The sequence below is a fragment of the Schistocerca serialis genome, chromosome 10, assembly GCF_023864345.2.
Source record: "Schistocerca serialis cubense isolate TAMUIC-IGC-003099 chromosome 10, iqSchSeri2.2, whole genome shotgun sequence".
NCBI classification, from domain to species: Eukaryota; Metazoa; Arthropoda; class Insecta; order Orthoptera; family Acrididae; genus Schistocerca; species Schistocerca serialis.
Window position 1 is genome coordinate 225970101 of NC_064647.1, and position 15192 is coordinate 225985292.

At 41.1% G+C, this 15192-nt stretch overlaps 1 protein-coding gene across 5 annotated transcripts in view; it reads left to right on the top strand.

Annotated features, from left to right (window-relative positions):
• The window catches only part of LOC126424964 (zinc finger matrin-type protein CG9776-like), a 278906-nt gene that overhangs the window by 195476 nt on the left and 68238 nt on the right, over nucleotides 1-15192 (top strand). For all 5 annotated transcript variants that reach the window (XM_050087838.1, XM_050087837.1, XM_050087839.1 and 2 more), the window contains 2 exons: nucleotides 1472-1666; nucleotides 10648-11004. In XM_050087838.1, coding sequence (XP_049943795.1) covers nucleotides 1472-1666; nucleotides 10648-11004 — 552 coding nt within the window. The remainder of the gene's footprint in view (nucleotides 1-1471; nucleotides 1667-10647; nucleotides 11005-15192) is intronic.

The window sequence follows — 15192 nt, forward strand, 5'->3', positions numbered from 1 at the left end:
CTGTTTGGTCCTAACTGCTTTGTACATGGTGGTGCAAAATGAATACACGTATTTGAGTTGCTTAATAGAAGTGGAGAGCTGTTATTCTGGCAGTTTGAGCATCCATTTACAGTAACAACGATCCAGTGGACAGCATCATGTTATCATCATTCAGTGGCTTTTCCATTCACAGTTCAATGTTAAGTGCAGTGTTTCAATACGTGATCGCAGCACAATATGTCGTCAGGTTAATTCTCTTTGTACAACAGGATAGTAAACCACTGTACATGATTAAAGTGACTGTATGGTGTGGAATTTCCGTGTTGCAGTGCTACACAAATTTTTGTGGTCACAACTTGAGCCTTTGGGTATCAAGATGGCTGAAATGTGATTCCAGCTAAATGGAGCAACAGCCCACATGGCTAATGCATCCATGGCAGTTGTTTGAGAAATGCTCCCTCAACACTTGAGTACATGTTTTGACTTCGACAATCTCTACTGGCGTGTACGCTCATCAGATCTTGCTGTTTGCAACTTCTTATTATAGCACGATTTGAAATACATATTTTATTGTCGCAAACCTCGTTCACTCGGCAATCTGAAGGTTGCAGCATGTGTAGAAATTGCAGCTGTTTTGAAGGACACTTTAACAAAAGTTATGCGGAGCTTCAAAGAAAGACTCTTAAACAATGGGAAATCCAGTATAGAATAATATCGTTAAGGAAAGACTTGTAATGTGTTTGCACAAAGGAGGATACGAGCTTTCCATGTTATCTTTAAAAATAATTGCAATTCTTGAATTGGATAACTTACATGTCGTATTGGTGTAAATACATTTTATATGTGATCAAAATAAACCTAATCATAGCAGTTTGAAATTTATGTGTTCTTTTTGCATCGTTCTCTATATCCTCCTTACTTCAGCTGTCATCGACTATTTTACTGCCAAAATAACAAAACTCATCTACTAGTATTAGTATCTCATTTTGTAATCTAATCCCGTCTGCACATGCTGTTACACGACATTATCCTTGTTTTACATTTGTTGCTGTTTATCTTATCTACATAAATTTGTAGCAAAAAAATTGTTGCAAGTCTAATGAAGAGGTTTTATAGGTATTTTACAGGCCTTCCAGAACTGTACTTTCTGTATGGAATTTAACCAGTGGAAAAATGTTGACCAAAGTTCATTTATTTAAAATGAGACCAAAAAAAATCACAGTATCTCACTTTCGGTGATAGCCTGCACAGTATCTCACTGTCAGGGTAAGGAAGATTCTTGCTGCATTGGAACTGGCAACAATAAATGAGAATATTATGAACTGTGACAATCTTATGCAAATCTCGAAAAGACTAAACGCATTCAGTACAGAAAGTTAATGGGGTTTTATTTGCCAATATGACAGAAAGCACTGGATATCAATCCTGTGCCCATTTACTAACCAGAGGGGTGTAATGTTGGAGGTCCTTGTAAAGTTGTATTCTATTTCAGGCTTTTGTTGAGCAAAATCCACACTGGGAAATGGATTGGTTATCTGACCGAGAGAAGGCGTATGAAGAGAAGCAGCGCAAGGGTTCTTCAAAAGATGACCAAAATGAAAGCAAGACATCTATCAGAGATCATTCCACCAAGAAGCAGCTCCGTGAGAGAAACTCCAGAAGGAAACGACAAATGGCCACTGGGAAGGTAATGAGATTTAATTATGTTGCTGTACCAATATTTCCATAGTTAAAAAAAAAACTATATAGGAGAGAGAGTCGAAAGAGAAATTCTAAAGCAGAAACATTGGCAGACTAATGAGTGGGGGCGGCGGCATTATGTGGTCCTTGGGGCGTCCAAATCTCAAGGGCCTTGATGTTTGGAGGCCCCTCAGAACCAGACCTTTTTTTCATCCCTCGATGTTTTGGTGGTCACTCAGAACCAGACCCTTTTTTTTTATTATTATTATTTTTTTTATTATTATTTTTTTTATTATTTTTTTATTTTTCATCATCAGATCCCAAACATGACCAAAATATGTTCATTAAATATGATGCAGTTTGGAGTTTGAGACAAAACATAAATGTACTAGTGAACCTGCCAATGCTTTGCAACTGCTAAATATATATGGTAATTGGAAGTCCTAATATCCTTTTCTCTTTCTGTCCACTTCCTCCTCCTCTCCTCTCCTCTCCTCTCCTCTCCTCTCCTCTCCTCTCCTCTCCTCTCCTCTCCTCTCTCTTTGTTCATTTTGTTCACCTCTCTCTGTCCATCTCTTCCTTCCATATATCGATGTACATTTCCTCCCCCACCCTCCCCCTCCCCCTCTACCATCTCTGTCCACCTCCTCTTCTACCCTCTTGCTGACCTTGAGCCACGTGTATTATTATTCCAAACAAAATAAATGGGTAAACCGGTTGGGGTCATTGATATACAGTGGTTGACAGACCTCCCCAGGGGCTTGATCTGTGAGAATAGTAGCTTCACTGGCAGTATTTTGCATGGATTTAATATGCAAATCTGGTTGCATTACAACATTTTGGACGATTCATATTCTGTAGTATTCATAAGCCATTAATCCATAAATACAAATTTCCTGTCTTCTGTTAAAATCAGTTGCAAGAAAACAACAAAATGGCACATAGTTGTGTATACAATTTTTGTTTAAAAAATATATTATATAATTAGAAAGAATATATTTGGGATAAGCAGCCAGTCTATGGTTTCAACGACCTGCTACTTAGCTAAAATTGACTCCGAAAAAGAAAATTAAACCATACGTTTTCACAGCACAGCAAAGCATTTTCCTCCTTGCAATCGGTCTTAACAGAAAACCTCTACATTGTTGTTTAAAAAACTATATAGCCTATGTGTGTCTGAATGTTTATTAGAGTATCCTGTAAAAATTTAAGGTAAATCACTCATGAACTTTTGAGGGTGGTTTGACAAGTCTGGTAAATTTACATGACAGAACAGAACATTTTTGTTGCACGTTCATGTTTGGTGAGCTTGATTATTCCAAGGATCGTATAAAGAATTTCAACAGTGTACAGCACACAGCTAATTGTTGAGAGTTGTCTGAATTAGTCAGTATGCTGACTATGATAGAAAATGGAGAAAACGGTTTCGTGCTCTTGTTAAACATTTTCATTTGAAGGCTTGGAACAGAATTGGATGAAGTTCATGCGGCCTCTGCACCATCATTGCAGGCAATTTATTTTTGGAGTAATGAATTTAAATGTAGTCAGACAACTGTCGAAGACAAAGTGCCCTCCAGCCATCCCATTGAGGTCACCACAAAGTAAACCATTGACAAAATCCATGATATGGTAATGAAAGACCACCGAATAAAAATTTGTGAGATTGCTGCGACTTTAGGCATCTCAACTGCGCGGAGAATTGGATGTGAAGGAGGAGTGTGCCTGGTGGTTGCCGCAATTGCTCTAAGTCGGCCAAAAGAGCAGACTACACAACATTTTGACACACTGTCTGACAATGTTAAGTTGCAATCTGCAAGAGTTGTTGTTCCAATTTGTGACTGTTGATGAAACCTAGTTCCATCATTACACACAGGAGTCAAAAGGCAGTCAAAACAAAGGACTCAAGTGGATTCTTCCTGTTCCCTGAATGAAAAATCCGTTTGCTGGGAAGAAATTTTCATCAAATGACGAAGTGATAGTTGGAGTCAAGTAGTACACTCCTGGAAATTGAAATAAGAACACCGTGAATTCATTGTCCCAGGAAGGGAAAACTTTATTGACACATTCCTGGGGTCAGATACATCACACGATCACACTGACAGAACCACAGGCACATAGACACAGGCAACAGAGCATGCACAATGTCGGCACTAGTACAGTGTATATCCACCTTTCGCAGCAATGCAGGCTGCTATTCTCCCATGGAGACGATCGCAGAGATGCTGGATGTAGTCCTGTGGAACGGCTTGCCATGTCATTTCCACCTGGCGCCTCAGTTGGACCAGCGTTCGTGCTGGACGTGCAGACCGCGTGAGACGACGCTTCATCCAGTCCCAAACATGCTCAATGGGGGACAGATCCGGAGATCTTGCTGGCCAGGGTAGTTGACTTACACCTTCTAGAGCACGTTGGGTGGCACGGGATACATGCGGACGTGCATTGTCCTGTTGGAACAGCAAGTTCCCTTGCCGGTCTAGGAATGGTAGAACGATGGGTTCGATGACGGTTTGGATGTACCGTGCACTATTCAGTGTCCCCTCGACGATCACCAGTGGTGTACGGCCAGTGTAGGAGATCGCTCCCGACACCATGATGCCGGATGTTGGCCCTGTGTGCCTCGGTCGTATGCAGTCCTGATTGTGGCGCTCACCTGCACGGCGCCAAACACGCATACGACCATCATTGGCACCAAGGCAGAAGCGACTCTCATGGCTGAAGACGACACGTCTCCATTCGTCCCTCCATTCACGCCTGTCGCGACACCACTGGAGGCGGGCTGCACGATGTTGGGGCGTGAGCGGAAGACGGCCTAACGGTGTGCGGGACCGTAGCCCAGCTTCATGGAGACGGTTGCGAATGGTCCTCGCCGATACTCCAGGAGCAACAGTGTCCCTAATTTGCTGGGAAGTGGCGGTGCGGTCCCCTACGGCACTGTGTAGGATCCTACGGTCTTGGCGTGCATCCGTGCGTCGCTGCCGTCCGGTCCCAGGTCGACGGGCACGTGCACCTTCCGCCGACCGCTGGCGACAACATCGATGTACTGTGGAGACCTCACGCCCCACGTGTTGAGAAATTCAGCGGTACGTCCACCCGGCCTCCCGCATGCCCACTATACGCCCTCGCTCAAAGTCCGTCAACTGCACATACGGTTCACGTCCACGCTGTCGCGGCATGCTACCAGTGTTAAAGACTGCGATGGAGCTCCGTATGCCACGGCAAACTGGCTGAAACTGACGGCGGCGGTGCACAAATGCTGCGCAGCTAGCGCCATTCGACGGCCAACACCGCGGTTCCTGGTGTGTCCGCTGTGCCGTGCGTGTGATCATTGCTTGTACAGCCCTCTCGCAGTGTCCGGAGCAAGTATGGTGGGTCTGACACACCGGTGTCAATGTGTTCTTTTTTCCATTTCCAGGAGTGTATTTTGCAGAGTTCGGCAGAATCTGTTTTTCCAGTGGTATGATAAAGCTGGAGGAACAATGGACCAAGTGTGTATACTGTCCCGCAAGTGTACTATAAGTACAGTTTAAAAATATGCGCGCAAGTGAGTGCCAGTGATTTATTTATTTATTTTTTTTTTTTTAACTAAAGTATTACCTTCTAAAAATTACTTTCTCAAAGATACAAAATTATTGTGAATATGAAATCCAACTAGATGAACTACGGTATACTCACCTAGATTTAAGCAAAAGTTTTTATCAACTGTAGAGATAAGGTCATCACTATAGTCATGTAGATATATATATACACCAGAACTAAGGATATAAAATGTTTTATAATGTGCCCTCCCCCCAGTCAGGAACACACACAATGTCACATAAATCTTATCTAGTTGCATTCGACACCTTAACCTCCAATGTACCTATTCTTGTCACAAAACTTTCGAAATCTTACCTATTGTGTTTTCTTTGTAATTTTACACTGTTTTGGAAGTATATTGCTTTAGCAACTCATTCCTACTAAGTTTATCTCGGAAATCTAATGGGATGTTGTAGGCAGAGGTGAATAAAAGGTATTATCCCGAGATAACTCGGGATCATCAAAAATCTCTGCAAATACTCGTTACAACATATTGTTTATTACAGAGCTGAAGACATTTGATTTAAATATGCAAGTCAGGTGGTAGATAAGATATATGTATGAGAATCGCACAACAGAATGGTATTAGAATTCCATTTTTGTATGACATAGTTTGAAGTATGGTGTGAGGCACAGGTGGACCTGGCACTGGGGGCAGTAAATTATGCTTCTCTACAGACATGCTTCCCTCTTGCATCCTGCTTCGTGGAGCAAACTATGCACAGATGTATCTGGTTGCTCTTCTTCTCTGTTGGCTTCTGGGAAATGTCTTCCCTATCAACCATAGAGGTTGGGGCATTCGTCCTTGTCATCCTGGCTTAAGAAAATGATGTTCCCTTTGTACTTCTCAGCAATTTTTTCCGATGAGGTGGACATAAATTCCAGTGAGTCCTTTTTCCTTCCAGATTTGCCATACAGAATAAAAGAATTCGACACAGAAATCTCCAGCAAATAGACAAAGATTTTCTTGGAATACTCCTTGCCTCGCTTTCTGGGTATTGGATATAATGCCATTCTCTGATCGGCTCAATCTCCACCTCACATTGTGTTGTCATAGTCGAGCACAAGCTTTGGCTTCACATCTTTCTTGTCTTTCCAGTGGAATGGTAGAACTTGTCCTTCTTTCACTTGCAATGTCCCCCTATAATATTCTTTTCGTGTGGAGAGGTTGTAGCACCTCTTTTCGGGTCATTTTTACTGTTCCATAACTGTCAGTGGACTTCTAAATTAGGAAATCTGCTAACTAATGATCTTGCTTCAGGAGTGGTTTTACAAGTGCCTGAACAACTCGTGAGAACATTGGAAAATCCATAAAGTCTGCATCCAGCTTTGTACTTTGTCCCTTTCCCCATGTAAATAATCAGAGACCAACCATATCTCCTAGATGATCCAAACAGCATGTGGAATTTTATTCCAAATCTTGCCCTTTTCATCAGGATCTACTGTACTCAGCCCAGTTAGCCCCCATCCAAAGAAGAGTTTCATACACCATAATGGCCCATTCAGGAACATAAGAAAATTTGAATTTATTTTCAATGTGCAGACGAACTGGACAAATTTTGTTCATCTTAGGATTTCGGTGATTTGCAGCATCATACACTTCATTATTAGAAAAATGAAGATATGTTTTGATTACGTTATTGAAAAATGGAGTTGATATGCTTGCCCACTACGTCCAGTACCTCTGCAATTCAGGTTTCTGAACAATCCTTTGCAATATGGTTAGAGCAAGGAAAAATTGGAATTCTTCACATGATGGCTGCAAAAAATTACATTCGGTGTTTGTAATACAGTAGCTAATATATTTAGCTGTTTCCACGTGCATCATTTCTTTCAAATCCCTACCAAAAAATGTTCAAATGTTTCAAGTTTTAATTGGCAAAAGGAATCGTACAGCCCTCATTAGCAGTAAACAGAAATCTTGGTGGAGCACAAGCAGTATTTTGATCGACAACATCCCACACACTCCTCTGAGACCAGTCAACGTTGGTGTCTTCCTCATATTCTTCCTCACTGGAATAACCACTATTCCTTTTAGAAGACAGCAAGCAGATGTAATACTGCAACAACTGCACCAAAATGCTATGAAGCAATGCGGTACTGTTGCAACAACTTCACGAGCCTAAGCCAGTAGTAATACTTTGCAGTGAAACACGAAACTGCAAAAAATGCTAACTGGCGACAGTAGAATGAACTACAATGATTATGATCTGGATGCTGGTGCTAGGAAGCAGCAGTGAAGGAAACTACAGCATTTATAATCGGGATGTTTGCACAGGGATGCATAGTATTTGGAAACCTGAATTATCTCGGGATAATATTTTTCAGCAACCCAGTTTAACCTGAGTTATATCAGGATAACCAATTAGGAGGTTAAGGGGGTGCACCACATTTCCTGTATGGAGTCTTCAGTGCAAAAAATACATAATAAATCAAACAACAGAGAAATTAAGTGGTGATTTCTTTCATAAAAGGAACAACAAACTTATTAAAGAATAGCAGTGAAGGCAATCAGGTTTAATCCTATTGGTGTAAAAATACAAGAGATAATAGCCACTGCAGAACTTCCCTTCAACTTCCATTTGAAACTCTCAGGGAATACCCGTCAGGACAGGGAAAATCCAAACAGTCTGCTCACCCATGTGCTGTAAAATACGTCGAGATTTATGTTAGCTTCATTACCTTTCATTCTTCATAAAGTTCGATTAGAGGTACTTTACTGTGAGAATTTGGTCTGTTGTTGGTCTTTGTAGGCTGGTTACTTACTTCACATTTTGTTGTACCTCCTACTCCATCACATGCATTTTTTACCATGGCAAGATGCAAAACTGCCATTCAGCCTCCAACCCAAAGTCTACTTTGCGGTTGCACATATTTGAAAAATTCTTTTTGTTCTTATACTGATTACCACTCCCATTTGAAAAGTATATCAGCTTCTCAACCTTGGGAAAATTTTCTTTTATGTAATTTATTACATACTTTTGGATATAATAGAGGGAAAAATTCCACGTGGGAAAAATGTATCTAAAAACAAAGATGATGTGACTTACCAAACGAAAGCGCTGGCAGGTCGATAGACACACAAACATACACACAAAATTCAAGCTTTCGCAACCAACGGTTGCTTCATCAGGAAAGAGGGAAGGAGAGGGAAAGACGAAAGGATGTGGGTTTTAAGGGAGAGGGTAAGGAGTCATTCCAATCCCGGGAGCGGAAACACTTACCTTAGGGGGAAAAAAGGACAGGTATACACTCGCGCGCACACACACACATATCCATCCGCACATACACAGTCACAAGCAGACATTTGTAAAGGCAAAGAGTTTGGGCAGAGATGTCAGTCGAGGCGGAAGTACAGAGGCAAAGATGTTGTTGAAAGACAGGTGAGGTATGAGCGGCGGCAACTTGAAATTAGCGGAGGTTGAGGCCTGGTAGATAACGAGAAGAGAGGATATACTGAAGGGCAAGTTCCCATCTCTGGAGTTCTGACAGGTTGGTGTTAGTGGGAAGTATCCAGATAACCCAGACGGTGTAACCCTGTGCCAAGAGGTGCTGGCCGTGTACCAAGGCATGTTTAGCTACAGGGTGATCCTCATTACCAACAAACACTGTCTGCCTGTGTCCATTCATGCGAATGGACAGTTTGTTGCTGGTCATTCCCACATAGAAAGCTTCACAGTGTAGGCAGGTCAGTTGGTAAATCACGTGGGTGCTTTCACACGTGGCTCTGCCTTTGATCGTGTACACCTTCCGGGTTACAGGACTGGAGTAGGTGGTGGTGGGAGGGTGCATGGGACAGGTTTTGCACCGGGGGCGGTTACAAGGGTAGGAGCCAGAGGGTAGGGAAGGTGGTTTGGGGATGTCATAGGGATGAACTAAGAGGTTACGAAGGTTAGGTGGACGGTGGAAAGACACTCTTGGTGGAGTGGGGAGGATTTCATGAAGGATGGATCTCATTTCAGGGCAGGATTTGAGGAAGTCGTATCCCTGCTGGAGAGCCACATTCAGAGTCTGATCCAGTCCCGGAAAGTATCCTGTCACAAGTGGGGCACTTTTGTGGTTCTTCTGTGGGAGGTTCTGGGTTTGAGGGGATGAGGAAGTGGCTCTGATTATTTGCTTCTGTACCAGGTCAGGAGGGTAGTTGTGGGATGCAAAAGCTGTTTTTTGGTTGTTGGTATAATGGTTCAGGGATTCCGGACTGGAGCAGATTAGTTTGCCACGAAGACTTAGGCTGTAGGGGAGGGACCGTTTGATGTGGAATGGGTGGCAGCTGTCATAATGGAGGTACTGTTGCTTGTTGGTGGGTTTGATGTGGACAGACGTGTGAAGCTGGCCATTGGACCACGTCAAGGAAAGTGGCATGGGATTTGGAGTAGGACCATGTGAATCTGATGGAACCAAAGGAGTTGAGGTTGGAGAGGAAATTCTGGAGTTGTTCTTCACTGTGAGTCCATTGACTGATTGGACTGAGCATAGGCTGGGAATTTGTATGGGCGCTGATAACGGCCCAGTTGAGCGTTGCACAATCCAATCATCATCATCATCATCATCATCGTCAACTTGATGTGTGTACCTGTTTCCAAAGGAAACAGTTCTTAGCACTGGGACTGACAAACAGATGGACAAACTACAAAGTAATTCTATAAGGGTTCCGTTTTCACTGATTGAGGTTTGGAACCCTAATTATCTTTGCTCTGTGATGAATCAAGAGTGACTAACCAATGTGTCCATTTCACCAATAGAAAAAGTTTCAAATAAAATAATTTCAATGACGTTATTGAAAATTTCAGTAAAATAAAACATATAGTATAATAATGTCAATGAAAGCTGTTATCTCATACTAAGGTTATAAAACTAAATGGTGTAACTGTAGAAGCTTTGTTTCCAGACAAATAAAAGATAATTTTTTTATTCTGTTTTTATTATTTCTTTGTACTCTACCTGATGGTTGCTGTGCTAAATGCAGATTTATATTTTAAGTATCTCTCCTATATCTGTAAGTATGTGTATAATAACAACAAGAGTGCAGAGAATATATGTTATAAAACTGGATTTTTTTATCGCCCATTACATCTATGGTATTAATTTTTTACAAAATGTACATTACAAATACATCAATTTCAAAGCAAATCCTCGAACCTCATTTAGTTTTGCCGTGCGAGGCCACCAGTGGGCTCGGTCCACCACTGATCAGAGATAAAGCATTTAAGAACCTGTGACCTAAAAAAAAAATTTTTTTTCCCCCTTGTAAATTTGAAGTTCATGTCCAGGGAATTGCCTGTGTACCATTTTCTCCTATCCCGTATACTGCTTTTTGGAAATCAGTTCTCAAGTTCCATACTGTGGGATATTTCAAACGTGTTCTATGCAATATAGAGCAAATAACTGATTATCTAACTTCTTCGTTTGCAGGACAGCAAGCTGGGTTCCTCGGGCAGCAGCACGTCCAGCAGTTCCTCGAGCAGCAGTTCGAGCTCGAGCAGCTCCGACGAGGAAGGGAATGATAAGGACAAGGTTCGCAGCATCCGCGTCACCATGCGGAACAAAGCCAAGGCCAAAGCGCTGGCAGCTGCGGCCGCGATGACTGCCACTTCCCAACAGCAGTCGGCATCGAAGGCTTCGTTGCCCCAGAGCAGGTGGGACAGCCCAGAAACTGCCAAGCAGTCCTCGATGCCTGTGGTGTTGGGACGCAGTGGATTTCAAAAGGTGGCAGGCCAAGTGGGTGCAGTGCACGTGAAGGCTGAGAGTCCAAGTGACAAGATATTAGAGGTACAGCACAAATTTTATAACATTTATGGAAAATGTGTCAGTACTTGGAGGAATGTAGATGTATTAAAGACCAAAATACACAGTACTAGTGTTCCTCAATATTTATTTTCTATTTCATCGTGAAGCAGCTTTCAGCTATGTAGGACAGTGTCAGACAACTTAGACTGAACAGTCCACTAAACATCAGCAAGAGCTTCAAGCTATACAAATTCTGTTCTTTCTGCAGATACGTAACAATTTGAAGCTTGTGGATCTACATGAAAATCGCAAATTACAATGCTTCATTTTGATATGGGTCATCATCATCAGTTATCTGCTATATTAGCAGGTCCTTTGCCTCTCCATTTTCTGCGATCCATTGCTTCCTTCTTAAGGCTGCTGTATGTTGTACCGTCCATCATGTCATCCAGTATCTGGAATCTCTTCCTTCCTCGCTTCCTTTTCCCTTCTACATAACCTTCTAAAACTGTTTTTATCAGTCCGTCATTCTTTCTTAATATATGCCCAATCCAATTTCTTTTTCTTCTCTTTATTACATCTAGTAACTGCCTTTTCTCTCCCACTCTTCTCAGTACCTCTTCATTTTTTACTCTGTCCATCCAACTTATTCTTTCCATCTTCCGCCATGTCCAGATCTCAAAAGCCTCCAGCCTTTCTCTGTCTTTTTTCCTCATAGTCCATGTTTCAGCGCCATATAGAAGAACACTCCATACAAGACATTTTATGAGTCTCTTTCTGAGTTCTCTGTCCATACCGATGCAGAAGATTCTCCTTTTCTTATAAAACGCCTCTTTTGCCATTGCTATCCTTGTTTTAATTTCTGTGGTGCACTTCCAGTCGGTGTCTATCCTGCTTCCAAGATACTTAAAATTTTGCACCTGTTCTAGTGTCTCTCCATTCAGCACAATTTTTATTTCCTTATTTCCTCCTATTGCCAATACTTTTGTTTTATTTGTGTTAATTTTCATTCCATATTTTTTTCCGTTAGTTGCAATGGTGTCTACAAAATCCTGTAATTCTTTTTCCCCTGTGGCTAGAAGGACCATGTCATCAGCAAATCTCAAGCACCCTACTCTTCTTCCTCCAGTTTCTACTCCTTTGTCATCTAATGAGCATTGGTCAATCATATTTTCCAAGTACAGGTTGAAAAGAGTAGGTGATAAACAACATCCTTGTCTTACTCCTTTCCCTAGTCTGATCCAGTTTGTACTTTCTCCTCTCACTTTAACTGAAACTTTTTGATTAAGGTACAATGAGTTTATAAGTCTTCTGGTTTTCCAGTCCACTCTCTTTTCCCTCATAATAGTCGCCAGCTTGTCCCAAACCACATTGTCAAATGCCTTTTCTAAATCGATGAAGCACTTATATAGGTCTCTTCCTTTTTCAGTAAACCTTTCTCCAAGATTCATAGGAGCCCTATTGCATCTCTGGTGCCCGTATTCCGTCTAAAGCCAAACTGCTCCTCACTGAGATAAAACAAGAAATGTTATATAATGACTAGTCTGGATTTTTATGTAATACCAAAAAGCAAAATATTTGCTTTTTTATCTAATGAAAATTGGCCAAGTATGAGTAGGACTTGCACACTGAGAGTTCCGTACAAACTTAATTATGTATATAGGCAGTTCATCCGTTCCCGGAATCAAGAATCTCAACCATTTTTGCCTGTTATCGACATTGATACTGGCAGGATATCAGTCCCAGGCATTCAAAGATTGATGAGAATGTTTAATTTTCATGTTTGACATCAGATAACAAATGACAAAAGAAATTTTTTTTTCACGTAATATAATAAAAGATTTGCAGTTTCCAGATTTTTTCCTTTACTTGTATTGTAAAAGCTTGCTTCATGCTAAATGTCATGACTCTAGATCAACAGGAAGTATCCGATAGGTTTTAATAAGTCAATTTTCGAGTGTCAAAATATATGACATAAATGGCTGTATCTTTTGACTGCATTGACTTAGAAGCTTCTGTTTTTTACACCACCAAGCGACTATAGACATTACTATGTGGCATAAATTTCAACGATACATCTAACTGTTTCTGAGAAAAAGGATTTTTAACAGTCTGGCAGACAGACAGACAACAAAGTGATCTTATAAGGGTTCTGTTTTTACCAAAGGAGGCACAGAACCCTAAAAATGAGTTAAATAAGTAAAATGAAAATACGGTATTCAATATTTGACAGAAAACAATAATTTCTGCTGAAAACAACTTCTGAATTATCGTAATCTATACTTAAACACATCAGAAACATCAAAAGTACAAGGAGGCACAGTTTATAGTAACATTTTAGTTATTTATTATTTTGATAGTTTATATGATGCTGTAGTAACTACACACACAAATAAGTACACACCTAGAACATAAATCACATTAATGAGAAAATATTCAAAAGTTCCATACACAGTCAATTTACAATGCCTGACCAAATCCAATACAGTGAAGACAGTCCCAAAAGCGGAGTCAAGGTAACAAGAGTACACATAAACAGAATGAGACCAAGAGCCCTATGCTCGAGGATTATACGAGGGGTATGTTGATGCTGTCTGTCGGCTGTGCACACTGATCCCAATGTGGTACTGCCTCTGGTGTTTGATCGTGTTGTCGCTTGGTGGCTGGCCCTGTGCTGCTGAACACAGAGGAGTTGAATCGTGACAGTAGTGACTACCTTGGAGCTGTTACGGTATGAGTAGTAATTTAGGGTTACCAAAGGTGCTACTAAAAAAAATTGTTTTTGGTCATATCTGTTAATTAAAATGTCCGTTTTCACAGAAATTTAGTGTGGTGTCTTACCTTACCTTACCTTGCCTTTCGTTTTCAAGTGCAGTGAACAACCTGGTATTCCTCCAAATTCTGTACATTTATAAAATGCTGCTGATCACAGTGTTTTTGAAGAAGGAAAATAACCTCTTCACTTCGCAGGACATTAAAGCTGCGCAGTTTAGGAGATGAAATATTCTTGCAGAGATGTCCGCCATAATGTCAACTTCTACCCCACTGCCAACAGTAGCAGAAGTCTACCAGCCTGGATTTCACACCAAAGTAACAAGGGACTTATTCACTACCCTCAGCCTAATATTGCCTCTAATCTCTGTCAGGTCGCATTTGCCTTTCTCAAAAGCAGTTTCTCCAAAGGGAGCCAATAAATCCTAATTACTCTATGTTACTGCCTAGAAAGCCCGAGTTGCTACTGATGTACACCAGAGTATTTTTAGTTTCAGGTTCGGTGACAGCATTTTGTACCTCTTGCACCAAAACTGAAGACTCATCTCGGAACTGAATTGGTCACAGATATTACAGCTTGAAAATGCTCAGTACATAAAGTGACAGCTTTAATCCAGGTATCCCACCTAGTTAGGAAAGATTCAGGTGGCAACGCTAGGTTCAGCATTCTATTTTCAATCTACATCTTCAGCTACACTCAGCAAACCACCGTGAGGTGTGTGGCAGAGGATACGTCCCATTGTACCAGTTATTAAGGTTTCTTCCTGTTCCATTCACGCATGGGATGTGGGAAGACTGATTGTTTGAATGCCTCTGTGTGTGTGTGCAGTAATTATTCTGATCTTACCTTCACAACGCCTATGTGAGTGGTACAAAGGGGTTGCTGTATATTCCTAGAGTAATCATTTAAAACCAGTTGTTGAAACTTTGTTAATGACTTTACTGGGATAGTTTACATCTGTCTTTAAGAGTCTTCCAGTTCAGTTCCTTCAGTATCTTTGTGACACACTTCCACAGATTAAACAAATCTGAGACGATTTGTGCTGCCCTTCATTGCCCGGTTGTGTGAGTGATTTGTAAGCAATCTCTTTTGTAGACTGATTGCACTTCTCCAGTATTCTACCAATAAACCGAAATCTACCACCTTCTTTGCCCACAACTGAGTCTACGTAATCATTCCATTCCATATCCCTACAAAGTGTTACACCCCAGTATTTATATGAGTTGGCTGATTCCAACAGTGACTCACTGATATTATAGTCATAGAATACTACATTTTCTTGTTTTGTGAAGTGTAAAATTTTACATTTCTGAGCATTTAGAGCAAGTTATCAGTCTCTGCACCAGGTGGAAATCTTATCAATATCTGACCGAATATTAATGCAGCCATCGTCTGCAGAAAATCTGATTTTACTATGAATATTGTTTGCAAGGTCATTAATGTACAAAATGAACCGC